Here is a 17968-nt window from a genome sequence, read left to right on the forward strand (position 1 = left end):
GATTTTGTTGCACAGGGATACTGTTTTGTATGCTTATCCTGCTGTGATTCAAAATAGCTGTTTTCTCAGGCTTGTCCATTCAGAATGATATCATGTCCCAAGCACTCTTGTTAAATTAATTGCCTGGGTTCTCTTTGTTTTACGTGGTTGGATAAGCAAGGCTCATTGCCTGTGAGATCATGGAAATAACTTCATTTGAACAATTGTTCCATCCATCTCTCTACAGTCTCTATAGAAGATAATTAAAAACCATTTCCCACCCCAAACAGAAACCATTTGTAGCCATGACACAGAGTTTGCAATCATTTATTTCCTGGGATCCTTCTATTCTTCCCATGCCAATTTATTAAGCATCAATTAGATTGGGTTTAAAAAGCAGAAATCAAAGTAGCTGAACAGCTCTGAACATTTTTCCCTGGCACAGGTAAACAGGGGTTTAATTCCACACAGGTAGAAGCTACAACAGCTGAATCACAGGCACAGAACAGCTGTAAGTGTCCAAATGTATCACACTTGACTTACCCTCTTTAACAGCAAAAGGACACCTTACACTAGAAGGGAGAATAGCAAAACTGTGGAAACAAAATGCAAGTTTAAAAGCAAAAATGGTCTTCCACGACAAGTCTTGAAATTACTGCCTGTGGAAACTGGGATATTTTCCCTTTCAGAGACTTGGAAGGACCTTGAAAACTGCTTTTCCTGCTCTCTAGAGGAGGAGATTGCCCTCACCTCCTCTATTTTTGCCAAGGTATGTAAAGGGACAGTTAGCATCACTTTTCCAAAATAACAGATGGTTGGTCTAGAAAGACTGGAGCCCATCCTCACAGGAAGAAAAGTGATTCACAGCTGAATTGGGGGAGTTTTGGGGACACGAAAGGCAGGAATTGGGTCCTTTTGGGCCACAAGGCAATGGGAGGAGGAAGGGCTCATACCTGAAACAAAGCACATATTTCACCCTCCTCTTTGCCATCAGTGGTGAAGCATGATCAGGACTGCTGGCAATGCCATGCTAATGTCCATGTCTTCTCCCATGTCCCCACATCTGTGGTCATGTGAAGGACTGCACAGCCCTGCTCTGGCTATGGGCACCAGCAAGAACATGAGGAGAGGGTGTGTATCCCATTGTTCCCGCATTCCCGACACAGCAGTGAAAACACGGGCTGTCTCTTGTTTCAACTACAGCGTTGTAAAAAACGGGCACTGAATGCAAAACAGAGCAATGAACAGAAGTCTCATTCACACGCACAAAGTCCCTTGAGACAGCAGAAAGAGCAGCTTTCCCAGGTCTCAGACATGTGATGTATCTGCAGAAGTCCTAGAGCCAGGAAGACGACCTACACTGAAAGGTAACTAATACACTGCAAATTGTAACGCTGCTAAATAGTACCTCAGTTCTAGCTTTGCCTTATTTCAAACCCTGATATATACCTTGTCACATACCCTTACACTTACACATGAGGTGTCATGGAACAGGATCAAAGAGAAAGTCCACACCCAAGAAATGCCATGAAGGATTATTTTCCTGCCTTCACCTACAGGAACTTAGTGTTTTCAAGCTGAAAGAGGGGAAATTTAGGTTAGATACTAGGAAGAAATTATTTTCTGTGAGGGTGGTGAGGCACTGAAACAGGCTGTCCAGAGCAGCTGTGGATGCACCATCCCTGGAAGTGTTCAAGTCCAGGTTGGATGGGGCTCTGACCAACCTGGTCTAGTTGGAGGTGTCCCTCGCCACAGCAGGCGTGTTGGAACTAGATGATTTTTAAGGTCTCTTCCAACCCAAAGCATTCTGTGGTTCTGTTAAGAACCTTCTTTGTGCGCAGGTATTCTGGAAACACAACCGTTCCCAGACATGGCTGAAGGATGCATCCATGGCTCAGGCCAGCCAACCAAAACCAGCCTGCAGTCTCCCCAGCACTGTAACAAAAAAGATGGGCCAACCCGACTGTTCAGGGTATGTTTTCAATCAACATACATGTCTGCTATCATAGTAGGCTGCCCCCTCACTTCACACCTGCTGAACCTGTGCTGCTGTGTCTTTACTGCTGTTGTTAGCAATGCTAATTAAAACTAGCCCTGGGTTTGCCTCTACACGCCACAGTTGTTTTACTGTGTAGGCAAGCCCCAAGGTCCCAGGCCTGTCAGAAGTCTGAATGAAGCCCTCTGTCCCACGAGCAATCTGAGAGCTGCTATGACCATTTTGGGGCATGCAGCAGTTCATTCTCACTGGAGCAAAGTCAACGATTAAATGAGTGAGTGCATTCTGTACAGCTGCAGATGCTCGATTCAACAGTGGAGCTCTGAGCAAAAAACCAAAGGGAAGGACTACCAGAAATCAGGATACTGCAGTCAGTGAAAACCAATTTGCACAGATTTTACAAAGGGAACTTCACATTAAATTTCCACGCATGCAGAGCTTTTCCGTTCAAGTACACACTTGGCATGTATTTGCCATTTGCCATAAGTTTTCTGACTTGTTTACATCCACTTTTAGAATATCTCAGGCCATATTATTTGACCCAGATTGTTACTACTGAGCACCAAACCACTTGAATTAAGAATTTCTACAGGAAACTTGAAGGGATTTAGAAGCACCAAAGAAAAATGCAGATGCAGACTTTCATAAAGCTGCTTTGCTGGAAAGAATTGCCAGAAAGTATCTTTGTGCTAATGTCAGCCAATTTTTCTGAATTAATTTTGAAACAATTCGTCATTCGTCCTCCTCACCACCTTCCAATTTACAGCAGTCACTGTAAACATAGCCAGGACACTGCAAGCAGATAATAGAACACTTTCCTTTTAAGAAAGACGATGGCATAACTTCATACCTCTATAAACTTAACTATATTTGGTAAAGATTTCATAAAGGTTTGCATTCCATGACCACTACAGGAACAGTGGTGGTGATTTCTGTATTCCTTGAAGAGCTAAGAAAATTAACCCACCACCCAAAAAATATATACAAAGCAAGTATCTTACAGTCAGCTAATATCTCTCTTAAAAAATATTAAATGGCAGATGCAATCAGGCAGATGTAACACTTCAGTGCTCCAGTGACTTTAGTAAGTTCGACTGACTTATCTGGCATCTCACCTTGTCTCTGAATATGACCAAAATGGGATTTTGTTTGATAAGAATGTGGCACACAAAGCACCAAAGAGTTAAGAGGCTTATACCAATCTCAAGTTGTCACGGTTTCAGTTTTGGAAAACTAAACACCTGCACCACACAGAAATTAAGAGCATTAAAATGAACAGCTGGGGGTAGTCAGGTAGAGATTAGACTTTTTCCTCATTAAAGATAAATACAAAAAAGCACTACTGAATTACTTTAGACTAACAAAGGAGGAACTCAAACATCACCACAAAAGTAAATTCTCTTGAAAAGGGCATGACAAATCATTTCTAGTACAAATGTAAAAGATACTGAGCAAGCCCCTTTTAACAGGTTGTGCTTGTAAACACAGGCAGATTTCTCAGCATACGGAGGACAAACCTCAAAAATTTCAGCCAGTTAAACAAGACTCACCGGACAAAACCATTAAATTCTGGAACACATTTACAAGACTACTTTTCCAGCGGAAGGTGTTCAACCACAAGATGTTGGTGAGTAACAACTCACATGTCTGTACATGCAGTGTTTTAAGAATCCAATTTTCTCTGCTCTTCTGGAAACAGAAGTATCACAAGCCTGTGATGGCAGAAAATTTCACACAGAAAAATTTGAGTTGAGAGAACCTCAAAGAGACCAACATTTTCTTCAAAATGAGGCCAAATTTCAGGAGGTTGCTAATGCTGCAGACTACTTTTATCATAAAAGTAATAGAGAAACTGGAACTCCATTTAGTTTTATAAAAGCCAAAGCATCAATGGTTGGGATTTGCTACTTGTTTTGGTAAGCAGATGACAAGGCAGATACAATGTGTTTAATAAATGGAGCTTCAAGTATACAGAATATGTGTGCACACTGGACTTTTTTTTTTTTTTTAATGACACCCATTAAGTCATGGCCCATGAGGAACGAGCAAACTTTACATTTATAACAGAATAAAATGCTTTGAAAAATAAAGCACATAACTAAATTTTAACATAGCAGACTCTGGAGAAGACTATCTACCCAGGTTTTAAAAACTGCTGAGCAAAAGAACTTTCTCAAGCTGAAACATCCTTTCATGTGAAAAGAATTTGAAACTTTAGGATCTACATGAAGAAAAACCTGCCCAAAAGCTTCTATAACTTGGATGGAGATGCTTTTGAGGATGAATATATTGTTTTCTGTTTCATTCCACTCTTTAACAGAAGTACTGGGTAGGAAAAGTTCTGGAACCGATTTAGCTTGTGTAAGTAGCTAAAGGCAACTCAAAATCTCCCAGAACAGGGCTTTCTCAGCAGCAGTATGAACTACACACCTAGATCTGACCAGGAGTACAATTAATCCAAGACTGGCAGTAGTAAAACCAGCAGCAGGCACAAGGGAAAACCACTAAGAGGTCCTGTTCACCCTCTAACACTTGGGAGCCACACTCAAATGCACCGTAAGTGTTCAAACTATTTTCTGGCATTTGAACAGTTTCTTCGAGCTGTATGATTGCTAATGAGTGCTGAGATACCTCACTAGATTCTTCATTAATTCTACTTGCTTCAGACATAGCAATTGCATCAGAGTTGTGATTAGAAATAAACCAGTGTCAGTCTTCCAGCTTTTCTAAGCATGATGACAAACAGCTGTAGTTATGCTGACTCTTTGGAATAGTGAGAAAAATCCAGCCTTCCCTGCCTCTTATTCTTTACAAAAAGTATCTGCTTGCATAATGAGTATTTAAGGGTACAGGAGGTAGAAGCAAACTTGCAAGGTGAGTGAATCATAAAGAATTAAGTCGACATTTTATTATATTGAGATTTCTTACTGATTGACAGCAATCAATAACTGAAGTATAACAGGCTGGTAAAGCTGGTAAAGTTTGCATAGGTATTTTTAAACAAAACTGAAAAAGATGACATAGATAATTTTAAACACAGAAATAATTTCACTTAAAATAAAGACAGTACAAAAATAATTAGCACATTTACATTCATTTATCCAATGCCACCTCTTCATGAACAGAAGAGAGCAAAGACCAAAGTATATAGAAATATTACAGTTTAAATCCTCTCACATGTATTCCAAACAGAAACTAGGAAGTTTATTTAGATTCTGCTCCCTTAAAAGGTTGTTCCTGCCTCAGGTAAGGGAGAGGCAATGAACTCGTCAAACTTTAAGCCATCAAATCCAAATACTCTACCACTATTGAAAAAACAAACACATTTATAAAAATAAAGCTGGTAAACTAACTGTACAGCCTGTGGTCCTGATTCTGACATACATAACAAACAGGACAGACACAAAATTATGGTCTACGAAGTGAGACCAGCCACAGGCAAGAGTCAGGCCATATGTTCGACAAACCTGGGATCTAAGCTTCTCTTTATAACAAGATTAGCCAGGCAAATCTGAGATAACTGGACTTTACTATTTTTATCCGTTGCAAAGACCACATGAAAAAAGTAAATAAAGATAATGACATTTTGTGACAAAAAAAATTCAGTAGAAGAACCAATTAAAAAAAAAACCCAACTGAACAACCAGGAACCCCAAAATACCTAGTAAGACCAGCCTACTAATTAGGCAATACCTTAAACAGCTAAATTGGAGACACTTAGTCATCACCCATTAGAAACAAATATGAAAAGGCTTAAAAATTTATTTTTATCAAACATAACACATTGCTGTGAATATGAATAAACTCCAGCTGTTCATCAGTATGACAGAGGACATTAGATTATTAATCTAACAATTCCAGACACAGATGCTTTTAAGGTGGCATTTCTGAATCCTTGTAAATATATAAGCAAGCTTCCATTTTTGTGAGCAGTTCTGATGGCATGGTGTTAGTGTACTGAAGTATCTTCATTTACATTTCCTCAAGGCTCCTTTTGATAGCTTCTTGCAGTTCTGCATCTTGCAGTTCTGCATCCTGCAGTTCTGCATAAATAAAAAAAGATTATAATCTTAAACTGCAGGTGATAACTAGCCATAAACACAACTACCTTAATATTACTACATAAAGCACATGCTTACTTCTGTGGGCAATGTCAGTAGACTTCAAAAAAACCCCTGAGAAACAGATGAAAATATTTTCGCTCCTTCAGTTGTATACTATCTTTTCAACACTACAAAATATGGAAAACACCTCTACAACGTTCAACTGTATTAACTAAGAGCAGCCCAATGATTAGTTCAAGACCATAATGCAACTATGTATTTACTGGTCAAAATAATAGCAAGATTAGAACCCATATGTATGCGCCAAGAAAAATAAACTAAGTATTGGAAAAAAACCCACATACACATAACAAGCAGAGAGGTTTCAGTATTTTTGTTCCAGTTCCTTAGCCAGAGATGTGTCCATAACCTACATTCTGACTTGGCACCGGTGTTGTCACTCTTACTAGGTAGGCCAGACAAGTAGATAAAAGTCATTATCAACAGTAAGAACAGTCTAGATCAGGGCTGTAGCAGTTTTGATGGTGAGAAGAAAAATTGCATTGCACTCATCTGGCTTCTTAACAATCTCAAACAACTTTCATATTACTCAAAAAAGAAACTCTGTTTTTGCATTACATTTAGGTTGCTTTGGGCACTAATTTCTTGGTGTTAGCGATCAAATACCATAAATTAGACAAGGTTTGTAAGTACAGCAAATATTATTATCAATAGTATAGCTGGAAAAATTAAAGCAGCTTTCAGACACACTGTCATTCATGAAATTATTCATTTTCTGCTTTAGGAGGACACAAGCACATCCTGTTAAAAAGAAAGAGCTGTCTCTTCTTTTGAAAAAGGAAACAGAATTTTAAAACTAATAATTGCTGGGCTGTTTTACGCAAGGCTGAGATTTGGAACTGAGATCATATCAATGACTGCTCTCCCATGCACCTGGACTTTCCTGTAATAGCTAGAACTACTGAGAAAACAGAGTTTCTTAGAGAAAAATATTACATGGTCACAGAAACAAACAAAAATAAACAAACAAAGACAGAAAACCATTTGCAGACAACTGCTTGCATTAAAATATGTTGTTAGTTAGCCACTAAGCCTGTGCAAAAATCCAGAATAAGGTCCAATAATAAGTTGTGACTCATCTGAAGGCAGACTACTTCATAAGGTCAGATGGCTCTGCACTGCAGCACCAGAAGTGGGACCTCCTGTATGCACCAAATGCCACTGCTATCCCAGTACTAGGGAGGGAGGCCTGAGTGCACCAAACTTTCAGTGCTGGAGATGAATGCTGGACATTTAACAACAGTATTTAGTAACAGTTGGTAAACTTATAACTGAACAAATTCCGGGAACATAACATTCTGTTATCAGTTTTATCACTGAGCTTGTACAACTTTTTTGGTTTTTTTTTAGTTTATTTTACTTCCATCAGGTGGAGGGGAAGAATTATCAAGCCTTTCAACAATAAATTATTTTCAAAGTACATTGTGGTCTGTCACCAAAAATGCATGACTACATTAAACACCACCAGTAAGCTCAACAGCAAAAGGATGAAAACAATTTCAGATAACATAAAGATAGGATGTGAACAGACAGATATGCTGCTGATTCAACCTTGTGCAAGAATCTACAGCTCTTTTAGGAGACCAGAGTGCTTTACTGTGAAATGATACCTAATCTTCAACTATTTATTCAGAAGTTCAAGTATTTAGTCAATAGTTCTACTCTGAGACAATAGGCATATTAAACTGGTGCAAAGTGAACCCAGTCAAGTCTTCAATTATCAGTACCCTGGTGTCCCAATGAAACAGATTTTTTGTCTGCTGGCATACTTTTCAGGTTAGGAATTTTTTTTATTTATACCTCATCACAGCGTTCTTCACTACTCAAGACTGTCCAGCATAGTTTAGAGAGCATTCCTAAGAGGTCACTTGCTGTAAAACTGATTTTAAGTTTAGTTTCTGTATAGTCCATAATTAATAGTACTCTTGAACACCGAAACAAAAATTAACAGACCTTCCTGTTTGTTTATTTCTTCTAAGCTCCTCTTCACTGTTTCTTTCATATCTTCATCCTCTTCACTATCTGAACCTTAAATGCACAAATGAAACAAATTACACATTGCTTCTAATAAAGATATTAACAGCCTCTCTTGCATTTCTCTTACTGTAACATCAACTGATTTGAACAGTAGACTTGTTATGATCTAAAAAACATCAAGAGAAAAATACATTCCAGTGGTAGTTTAAGACAGCAACTCAAGAGACAGTTTTCAGCTACCTTCTTCCCCTTCTCCCCATAATTTACAGGCATATTTCTTCAATTTTTTATTATGTTAAAGCAGTAACAAGAAATAATAGCTGCAGAAGCTACCGTGTCTACTGCATTTGTGGGGTTTTTTTGTGATATTCAGTAATTAAAAAATGACTCATTTTCTATAAATTACTCACTTTCTATAAAATATATCAAGGATTTAATTATGAGAAGAAGTGCCTTAGCACATCTCTGCCTACACACGACTGCAGCTTTATTTTATTGCCCAAATACTGCATTTGAACAATGGAGTGCTAAAACTCAACCAAGCAGTGCAATTCAGCAGATGTTGCTGTTCAAGTCTCATATAAGCAGAAAGTTGATACACTTCATTTAATCTGTTAATTCATCACAACCCAGCCCAGCCAAAAGTCTGCAACCTTTCCCTTTCTTAATAATGCTCTTCACAAGGCTGGTTTCCAGCTCCAGAAGGACTGCTCTATTTTGAAGTGTCTAGTAGGGATTTGTGTACCTAAGGTGGTGTGGGGTTTGTTTGGTTCGTTTAGTTTTTTCCTGGTTGTTTTATCCCCATTAAACAGAGCCTCAGTAAAGTACAGGTTAAAAACCAAGCCAATGAGTCATGTTATGCATTCATTCTCCTCCTGCTACAGGCTATTGCTATTTTGGGAGATGGTCTCTGTAATGAGGTCTTACAGTATTAGCAATCAACAAGGTCTCCTACAGTCATACCAACAGAAGCACTCCCTTAAAGTCATCACATTTATGAATACATCAATGTACTTCTGATTACATTAACCAGCAAAGAACATTCCGATATGGCCATCTAATTTACTGACTGTGTGACTTCTGGCATTTTCAATTACCCAACTTAGCTATTCAAAGTGTCAGGTACACTTCCCAAAATATGTTTTCAAATCTCTCACACATAACCTGTTTGAACCTTGCTGACTTTCCCAATTCCAGGAATAAAAAAATTCCAACAGCTGGTGTCAAAACAGTGATCAGCAACCAAAAAAAAAATGCCAGAAATAAGACAGATATACACTGCAGTTAAAATGGTCTTTCTCCACTCACTTGGCAGACTGACTGTGAACACCTTTTGGAGCTGCCTATTTCTGAGCAGAAGAGATACTAATTTTTACCTCATTTTCCAAAGCAAACAAAACAAAGGAAAGAAAAATCCACACCCCCTCCTCCCCCAAAAGCAGTCACTACAATTACTAATGAAAGGGAAGAAAAAGTGCAAAGGAAAGGCTTTTCACAAGAGGCTTCTCCCTTATTAACTATCCTTTTAATCTTCCAGCCTGGAAGACATCTCAGACTGCTCTATAAAGTTTTATACCTGTTAGAGGTGGAACAGTTGAAGCAATGACTCCCTACCCCAATTCTTGGCATAAATACATATGACATAAAAACACTTCCAGGCATGGGGCATCCATAGCTTTTCTGGGCAACTGGTCAAGTGTCTCACTCACTGAGTAAGTAACATCTTCCTACCATCTAATCCAAATCTTCCTTCTTTCAGTACAAAACCATTCCCCCTTGTCCTGTCACTATCTGCCCACATAAAAAGTCCCTCTTTTTCTTAAGCCCCCTTTAAATATTGGAAGTCTCCTTGGAGCCTTCTCTTCTCCAGGTTGAACAACCACAACCCTGTCAGCCTTTCTTTCCAGCTCTCTGATCATCTTTGTGGCCTCCTCTGGACCGACTTGAACAGATCCATGTCTTTCTTGTGCTGAGGACCCCAGAAATGGACACAGCACTCCAGCTGAAGTCTCATAAGGGCAGAGTAGAGGGGCAGAAACCCCTTCCGTGACCTCCTCTTTTGATGCAGCCCAGGATGCAGTTGGCCACCTGGGCTGTGACTGCACACTGTTGGCTCACGCCCAGCTCTTCATCCATGAGAATGCCCAAGTCCTTCTCCACTGCTCTGTTCTCATGCAGTTCTCCTCCCAGGCTGTACTCATGTCTGGAATTACCCCGACCCAGGTGCAGCACCTTGCACTTGGCCTTGTTGAACCTCATGAGGTTCTCATGGGCCCACTTCTCAAGTATGTCCAGGTCTTCCTGGATGACATCCTGTCCCTCAGGTTTGTCAACTGCACCACTTAGCTTCATGGCATCTGCAAATCTGCTGAGGGTGCCCTCGATTCCACTGTCTGTATTACTAATGAAGATATTGAAGAGCACCAGTCCCAAAACGGAGCCATGGGGGTCACGACTTGTCACTGGCCTCCACTTTGACATGGAGCCAATGACCACAGCTCTCTGGCTATGTCCATCCAGCCAATTCCTTATCCACCAACAAGTCTATCCATCAAATCCACATCTCTTCAACTTGGAGATAAGGATGTCATATGGGACTGTGTTAAGCCCTTACAGAAGCCTAGGCAGATGACAGCACAGCCTTCCCTTGTCAACTATTGCAGTTGCTCCATCATAAAAGGTCACCTGACTGGTCAGGCAATGTCACAGAATGGTGGAGATTGGAAGGGACCTCTGGAAGTTGTACTGGCCAGCCTCCTAGCTCAAGCAGAATCATCTACTGCCCAGGACTACGTCCAGATAGCTTTTGTGTATTACTGAAAAGACAGTGCATGGGGGAGCACCAAACCTGTTAGATATGAACTGACTGAGTAAAGTGAAAGGATCACCTTCCTCAACCTGCTGGCAACAATCTTCTTAATGCACCCCAGGGTACTGTTGGACCTCTTAGCCACCAGAGCACACACTAGCTCATGGCCAACTTAGTGTCCACCAGGGCCCCAGGTCCTCTCCTACAAAGTCATTTCCCAGCTGTTTGGCTCTTGGTCAGCATATACTGGTGCCTGGGGCTGTTCCTCCCCAGATGCAGAACCTCTGCACTTCCCTTTGTTGAACTTCATGAGGTTCACTGACAGCCCACTTCTCCCCTGTCAAGGTTCCTCTGGATGGCAGCACAGTTCCTCTGGTGTACAAACTGGCACTCCCAGTTTTGTGTCATCAACACACTTGCTGTAGGTATACTCTGCCCCATCATCTAGGTCCTTAACATACATTAAACAGGATCAGTCCCAGTACTGGGACCCAGCTGGGTTCTGACTCCCATCTGAACTTCATGCCATTGATCACCATGTTCCAGGCCTGGCTGTTCAGACAGTTTTCAATCCACCTCAGTTTTCTCATCCAGCCCACACTTTGTCAGCATACACTCCTGATACTCCAGACATCTTCTAATGAAGAATGTTTTATTTTGAGAAATCAGGCATGTCCTGTCTCTCTTGTCAAAATGCTCTGCACATGCTATAGGCTCCCAACTCCTCTGGTGTCAGAGGAAAAGCAGTTGCCCAGTTTCAGAGGCAAGACATCTTAAGATCTCTTGTACTATTCTCTAGTACATTTTGTCAAACGCCCATCAGCTAAGAACCACTGACTGTACCTGTTCTTTCAAAAGAAATCCTACTGCTCACTATTGTCCTCACATACTGACATATTCCTTGTGGAAGAATGAGAAAACAGGACAGCAAACGCTGGATGAATATAGAGCTCAGAGAGATTTTTTGACATTTTATGCATCTCTCAGAAACCTGTTGTGGGGAGACACTGGTAACTTTCACAGAATGTAAGCGCCACCCACTGTCCTGCCATCACAGCACCACAGCTTGAACTTAGTTGCCCACATGGCTCAGGGTAACTCCCCCCCACTATGTCTGATCATCTTCTTTTGCAACCTCCCCGGTTACCACCATCCTTTCATAATTTCCATTAGGTTTACCAGCAGAGACGCGATTTCCCTTCGCTAACTTTCATCCTGCTCCCTTACCACAAAACACACCTCTTGTCTCCTATGTAGTCTCACACCCCACACTCTGCCCCTTCTCTCCTAAAATACTCCTTCTCTTAGTCTTTTCAGTAACTCCCAAACTCACCTGCCTCTTTCCCATTCCAGTGAACAGTGACATTCACATCACACTGTCTCTCCAACCACTGACTCTTTTCCTTTTACAGCTGGCATCTGGAGTTTTAGTGCTACATCACGGATACCATTTGTTACCTCATTTCGGGATCCTAGTAATTACTTTGCCAAAAACTTAAGATCAGTACCCCACCCTTACCTTTGTTAGCAATCACATCTGGTATGTGCGACCATGCTGCCTTTAAAATACTGTTCCCTTGGCTTCCAGAAGCTTTTATTTTATTCCTTCTTTCCTATGTCCCTGGAGGATCCTTGCCACATACTCTTCCCCAATACTTACTGCTCTAATCTCTCTTCATTAAGGTAACATAATCTGTGAGTGCAAGTACAGCTACTCCCTGCCGAGGGTTACATCATACAAGACCTCTCTTCCTTCATGCAAAGCAAGCTTCACTCTATGTATCTCTGCCTACAGTTGCTCGTTCATCTGCTCATTCAAGAGTCGGACAAATAAAAATAAAGCTCTCAAGCCATCACTCTCCTCCAACTGCACTTCTTGGGAACTGTGGCCAATATAGTAATGGTCACTCAGACTTTCATCTAACCTTTATCTTAGACACCTCTCTCAAATTCAAAACCAGATTTAAGCTAAACCTCAAGAATTTTTTTGTATGATCTCAGTGGTGAGGTCTTCCCAGTTCATCCACTGGCCTACAATTATTGTTCAGGCTCACTACCTTAGGTCTCAGTCCATCGCTTTCTCCCCAGGGCACACACACACATTCACAGATGTACACAGGATATGCCTCTGACATACCAAACCCAGCAGTAACTTCCTGTTGTAGCTAAACACAAGGTTACAACTGAAGGGTGACTTTCTTATCACTCTGTACTGCAATAAGCTGTGGCTGCTGTAATAGAGGAATATATTCTTACTACAGAAACTATAATTCATTCATGGTGCATCACACTGCAGATGCTCATGCCCTTCGCATTCAGGGAAGTGGGGGCTGGAGGCTGTGACCTAACTTTAGTCATTTGCAATCTGTTAACTAAAGGTTTGGAAAAAGCAGAGATGGGACATATGTAGCATCCACACTGGACCTCAAACTGGACCACACATGGATTTTCACCCATGCAAATCTTGACTGTAGAGAAGGAAAGCAACAATTCTCAATGTCTTCTATAAATCTGTTCTTTTGTCCTCTTAAATTCTTTTGTTGGCTGTATGTAAAACAAAAGCTTTTGGGCATAGTGGGAGCTAGGAAGCTTAGAAGCATTCATCAAAATGAAATGAAATCCTGCTCTTCCAAACATAAAAGCTCTCACAGAAGCTGCATTTGGTAGTATTTAAATACTTCAGGCAAGAGTAGCAGATTGAAGTCGCAGGCTGACAACTCCATTTGAGCACAGTGAAATGTACTTTATGGGTCAGTGAAAGAGGTACAGTGGCTATTTGGCAGATAACACTACATTAAGCACACCACTGATTTTGACAGGCTCGTGAGACAGACTAGCTCTTCAAAAGAAAGGACAAGAAATACTTCAAAAAATTTGTTCTTATTATTTAAAAGAGTCTGTTTTACATAAAAGCGCAGTCACTGAAGGATCTCATATGAGCATAACTGGGAGAGATACAGTTGAGCTAAAGACATCAACTTACACAAAAATAACTTGTGAACCAAAAAGTTGTGGCAATCCTGTCAGTGTCCAGATGGATATGGTAACCCCAACCTACCATCATCTTTGCCCTCAACATTGTCCAGCACTCATTAAAAGTGTACTTTCTGTACTTTCAACCCACAGGATATCACAAGACATAGACAATGGAATAATGATATTTTTCTGCACACTACAAATTTTTTGTTACAAAGGAAGACATTGAAAATTCTTCTCTTCTGCACTTCCCAAACCACTTGATTAACATGCATGAAGCTCCCATCATGTGTTGTGGCTTCAGCATAAAACCAAAAACCTTCTTCATTTATGAGCTCAGGCTTGGCAGCAGCAGAGAACGAGTAAGAATGCCTACTCTTTTCTTACCTCAAAGGAAATTCAAGCATTTCCTCCAACCAAGGGTTTCCTATAGTAACATACAGTTGGTATAGTATTGCAACGTATGCAGGAACTTTTATTTTTATTTATTTTAAAATTAATGCAGTACCACAGTTCCCACAGCAGTTGTGCTAGTAAAATGGGTCACAAGATGCACCTGTCAAATTGCCACATCCAAACACAATCGAGATGCTCAGAAGCTAATGATAGCTCCGTGAAGGTCATTTAGGGAAAGAGCTTTTTCATTTTGCAGCTCATCCAATACCAACAACAGTCATATTTTTCAACATGATTCTCTGTCGTGTTTCTCACTTACTTCTCTCTCCAGAATAGCCATAGACTTGAGAAAGTCACAAAGCAAGCAATTCTTGTTTGCATTTCCTTATACTCAGCTGCTCTTCTGTAACAGGTCAACAAGTTATACCAGCCTATGATACGCTGTACAACTTTCCATCTCAACCCTCCAATACTGGTTTTGCCACATTAAGACTTGCAAATGATGGCTGATGTTGCTGAGCAACACACTATGTGTGTACAATGTGGTGGCTTTCTCTTTTCAAAGAAAAGCTTTATAAACTCTTGGTAACAACATAATCCCACTAAGCAGTGAATACAGACCTATTACCAACAGTGAATTTTATAAGACTCTGTTTTAATACAAGAGGGGGAGACAAAGGCAGCTCTTGATGTCTGGGTCCCCCCTTGCTGAAACTAACTAAAAAAAGGGGACAATTCTGTTCTTTACAAGTTTGCTAAGGAATGCCAACAGCCAAAGGAATCATGTGTCATTCCATCAACTTCCTGCTCAAGGATTTTTTTTACAGTGCCCACATGCGTAACTTAAGTGGAATGCACAGTGAGCAGCCAGCCAGCAAGTTAGGTTTGCAGCCTCTGGGTAGGGCCAATCGCCGTAACAGTAAATATTAATGTAGTAAAGGACATTGAAAGAAAGGTTAAATTAGGAAAATTCTGAAGCAAGACCAATTTAAAAAAACATACTGGAGTATAGTTTATACACAGAAAAGGGTTAGATCAAAGTCATCACCTCTGAGCTAGTATATGCCAGCAAATAAAGCTATACTAGAAAAACTACCCAGGAAGGGAGCTAAAGTACCCCTATATAGCAAAACAGTCATTCCCCTCTCCTCATGGTCTCATATCTTTAAGTTGCACACCAAACTATACCAGAAGTGAAGCCCATACAGCTGAATCAACTGCTTGCAAGTTACAGCTCTCTTCCAACTCCTCCTCCCAAAAAATATGCAAAAAGTCCACGAAGCAAGAACAGCCACCCACATTAATATACAATTATACAGCTCTAATTACATTACAAGAGATCTATCAGTCTACAAATTTTAATAAACTCTAAGAGAAAACTTTGTACTGGGAATGCAATAATGCATAATATCACAAAATTATCTGGATTGGAAGGAACCTAAAAGATTATCTAATCCCAACTCCCCTGCCACAGGCAGGGACACTTTCCAGAAGACCAGGTTGCTCAAAGCCCCATCCAACCTAGCCTTGAGCACTTCCATGGATGGGGCATCCACAACTTCTGCAGGCAACCTGTTCCAGTGCCTCATCACACTCACAGTAAAGAATTTCTTCCTAATATCGAACCTAAACACACTCTCTTTCAGTTTAGAGCCATCTCCCCTTGTTCTATCTCTCTATGCCCTTGTACAAAGCCCCTCTCCATCATTCCTGTAGGCTTCCTTCAAGTACTGGAGGGCTGCAATTCAGTTACTCCAAGGCCTTCTCTTTTTCAGGCTGAAGAACTCCAACCCTCTCAGCTTTTCCTCATAGGAGACGTGATCCAGCCCTCTGATCATCTTCATGGCTTTCTCTGGACTCACTCCAACAGCTCCATGTCCTTCCTATGCTGTGGTCCCCAGAGCTGGATGCAGCACTGCAGGTGGGGTCTCACCAGAGCAGAGCAGGGGACAGAATCCCCTCCCTTGCCCTGCAGGCCATGCTGCTTTGGATATGTTTGGCTTTCTGGGCTGCAAGTGAACATTGCTTGGTTATACCCAGCCTCTCATCCACCAGTACGCCCCCAAGTCCTTCTCAGCAGGGCTGACGTGCATCAGATCATCTCCCAGCCTTTATTGACACCAGGGGAGGTGTAGCTTTATGGAAAACCCCTCCCCACTGAGAAAATGAACTCCACTAATGAAAGTGACAATTCTGTAATTAACTATGCCAAGAAATTTTACTGGTATGGTTGCATCTGGCTGGGAGTATCTCCATAATCCACCTGAAAAATCAAGATCAGCAAATGCTTGGGGTGGCCAGAAAACTCTATTAAGCACCTTTTCTGTATCAAAAGCACTTAAATCAATTCCAGCTCACCACAATTTTTTTCTGGAAAACTATTTAATTATCCTGTTTTTTTCCCTTTAATCAATCAATGCCAATTCATCATTCAGAGATAGCACTTCACTTTAATCTTCTTGGTGGAACAGCAGCATCATGTTATAGCTCTCAAACTTGTATCAAGACTAGCAGTATAATTTTTCAGAGAACAGTTTAGGGCTAATTCAGAAACAGCTTTCAGTAATATACCCTGAATTTGCAATCCCCCAAAACCGCAACAAGAAGCCAGAAAAAGCAAAAATGTCTACAGAGAAATGTCAGACCTTCTAGGAAAACATCAAAATGCTTCAAAATACTGACAAGAATTAACACTCCATCTCAGCTCCGGTACTCTTTGCGTGAAAATGAGCTGGCTCAATCCTTTCTGATTATCCTATATAAAACCAATGTGATCATTTTAGCATGCCATTAGAATCTGGCACTTTAGAGAACTTAAAAATTTCCACTGAGATTTTTTTCTCCAAATGGATGTGTGAGTCATGTGCCAGTGAAGACAATTATCAAATGATAGGAAGTAGCCAGGAGGTCAGAGTTAAAATAGGCAGAAGTATTTTGAGAAAGGATGCTTTAGCAGGGTCACATTTGTTTCAGACACAGCATAAATCAAGCCAAACAGATCTGAGTACAAATTGATAAATATGCATAGGAGTGCTTTAACTTCTTTAACTAGGAAGGAGTTTTCAGACTCAAACATCACTTTTGTCTCCTGCTAGAATAAAGAATACAGGGATGTCAGTTTGTTATACTGAATGAAAATGCTTAATTAAGTCTGTTTTCAAAACATGCCCAAAACATGATTTTCTGATCTCTTGTTCATTGAAATACCACTACAAGAAGCACCAAGCAACAGTTTATGTTACTAGTGTAAGCGTTCCATTTTTTTATTGGAAAAAACTATCCGTTTACTTGAAAAATTGTGTTTAATGTTTACTTTCTACCTTTTGTGGTATCTGAAATGCTGTTTAGCAAGGCACACATCATGTCTCCTTCAATATGGTGAGGATTCAGGATGCGAGCTGGTCGCTGGGTCATTTTAAATTGGTTTTCCAGTTCCAGGAAGCTTTTGTCTCCAGAAAGTACAGTGAAAGGAATTTGCTTGGGCAGGTGCTCATCCAGACGACCAGCCTATAGGGAAACAAATGACAAGTGTTGAACAGAGATCATGTTTTTATCTCATGGCATGTGGCTGGCTTTGTGCAAGACAGGTCTTCATTGGAAAGTTTTCTACAGCAATTTATTCCTGCTTTTATGATCCAAGCCACATTATACCACTGTGAAAGGCACTGTTTCAAAAGCTGGATGCTCATTTCTTCTCTGTGTACAGTAGAT

General features: G+C 40.6%; 1 protein-coding gene across 1 annotated transcript in view; it reads right to left on the minus strand.

The window, feature by feature from the left end:
* Nucleotides 1-4863: 4863 nt before the first annotated feature.
* ZNF451 (zinc finger protein 451) overlaps nt 4864-17968 on the minus strand; it is a 36838-nt gene continuing 23733 nt past the window's right edge. Inside the window, exons 13-15 of the mRNA XM_082276675.1 lie at nt 17578-17764; nt 8053-8127; nt 4864-6018 (exon numbers count right to left, since the gene is read on the minus strand). Of these exons, the coding sequence (XP_082132801.1) occupies nt 5948-6018; nt 8053-8127; nt 17578-17764 (333 nt within the window). The 3' untranslated portion in view covers nt 4864-5947. The remainder of the gene's footprint in view (nt 6019-8052; nt 8128-17577; nt 17765-17968) is intronic.

The sequence above is a fragment of the Coloeus monedula genome (genome assembly GCF_965178545.1).
Source record: "Coloeus monedula genome assembly, chromosome: 2".
NCBI lineage: Eukaryota > Metazoa > Chordata > Aves > Passeriformes > Corvidae > Coloeus > Coloeus monedula.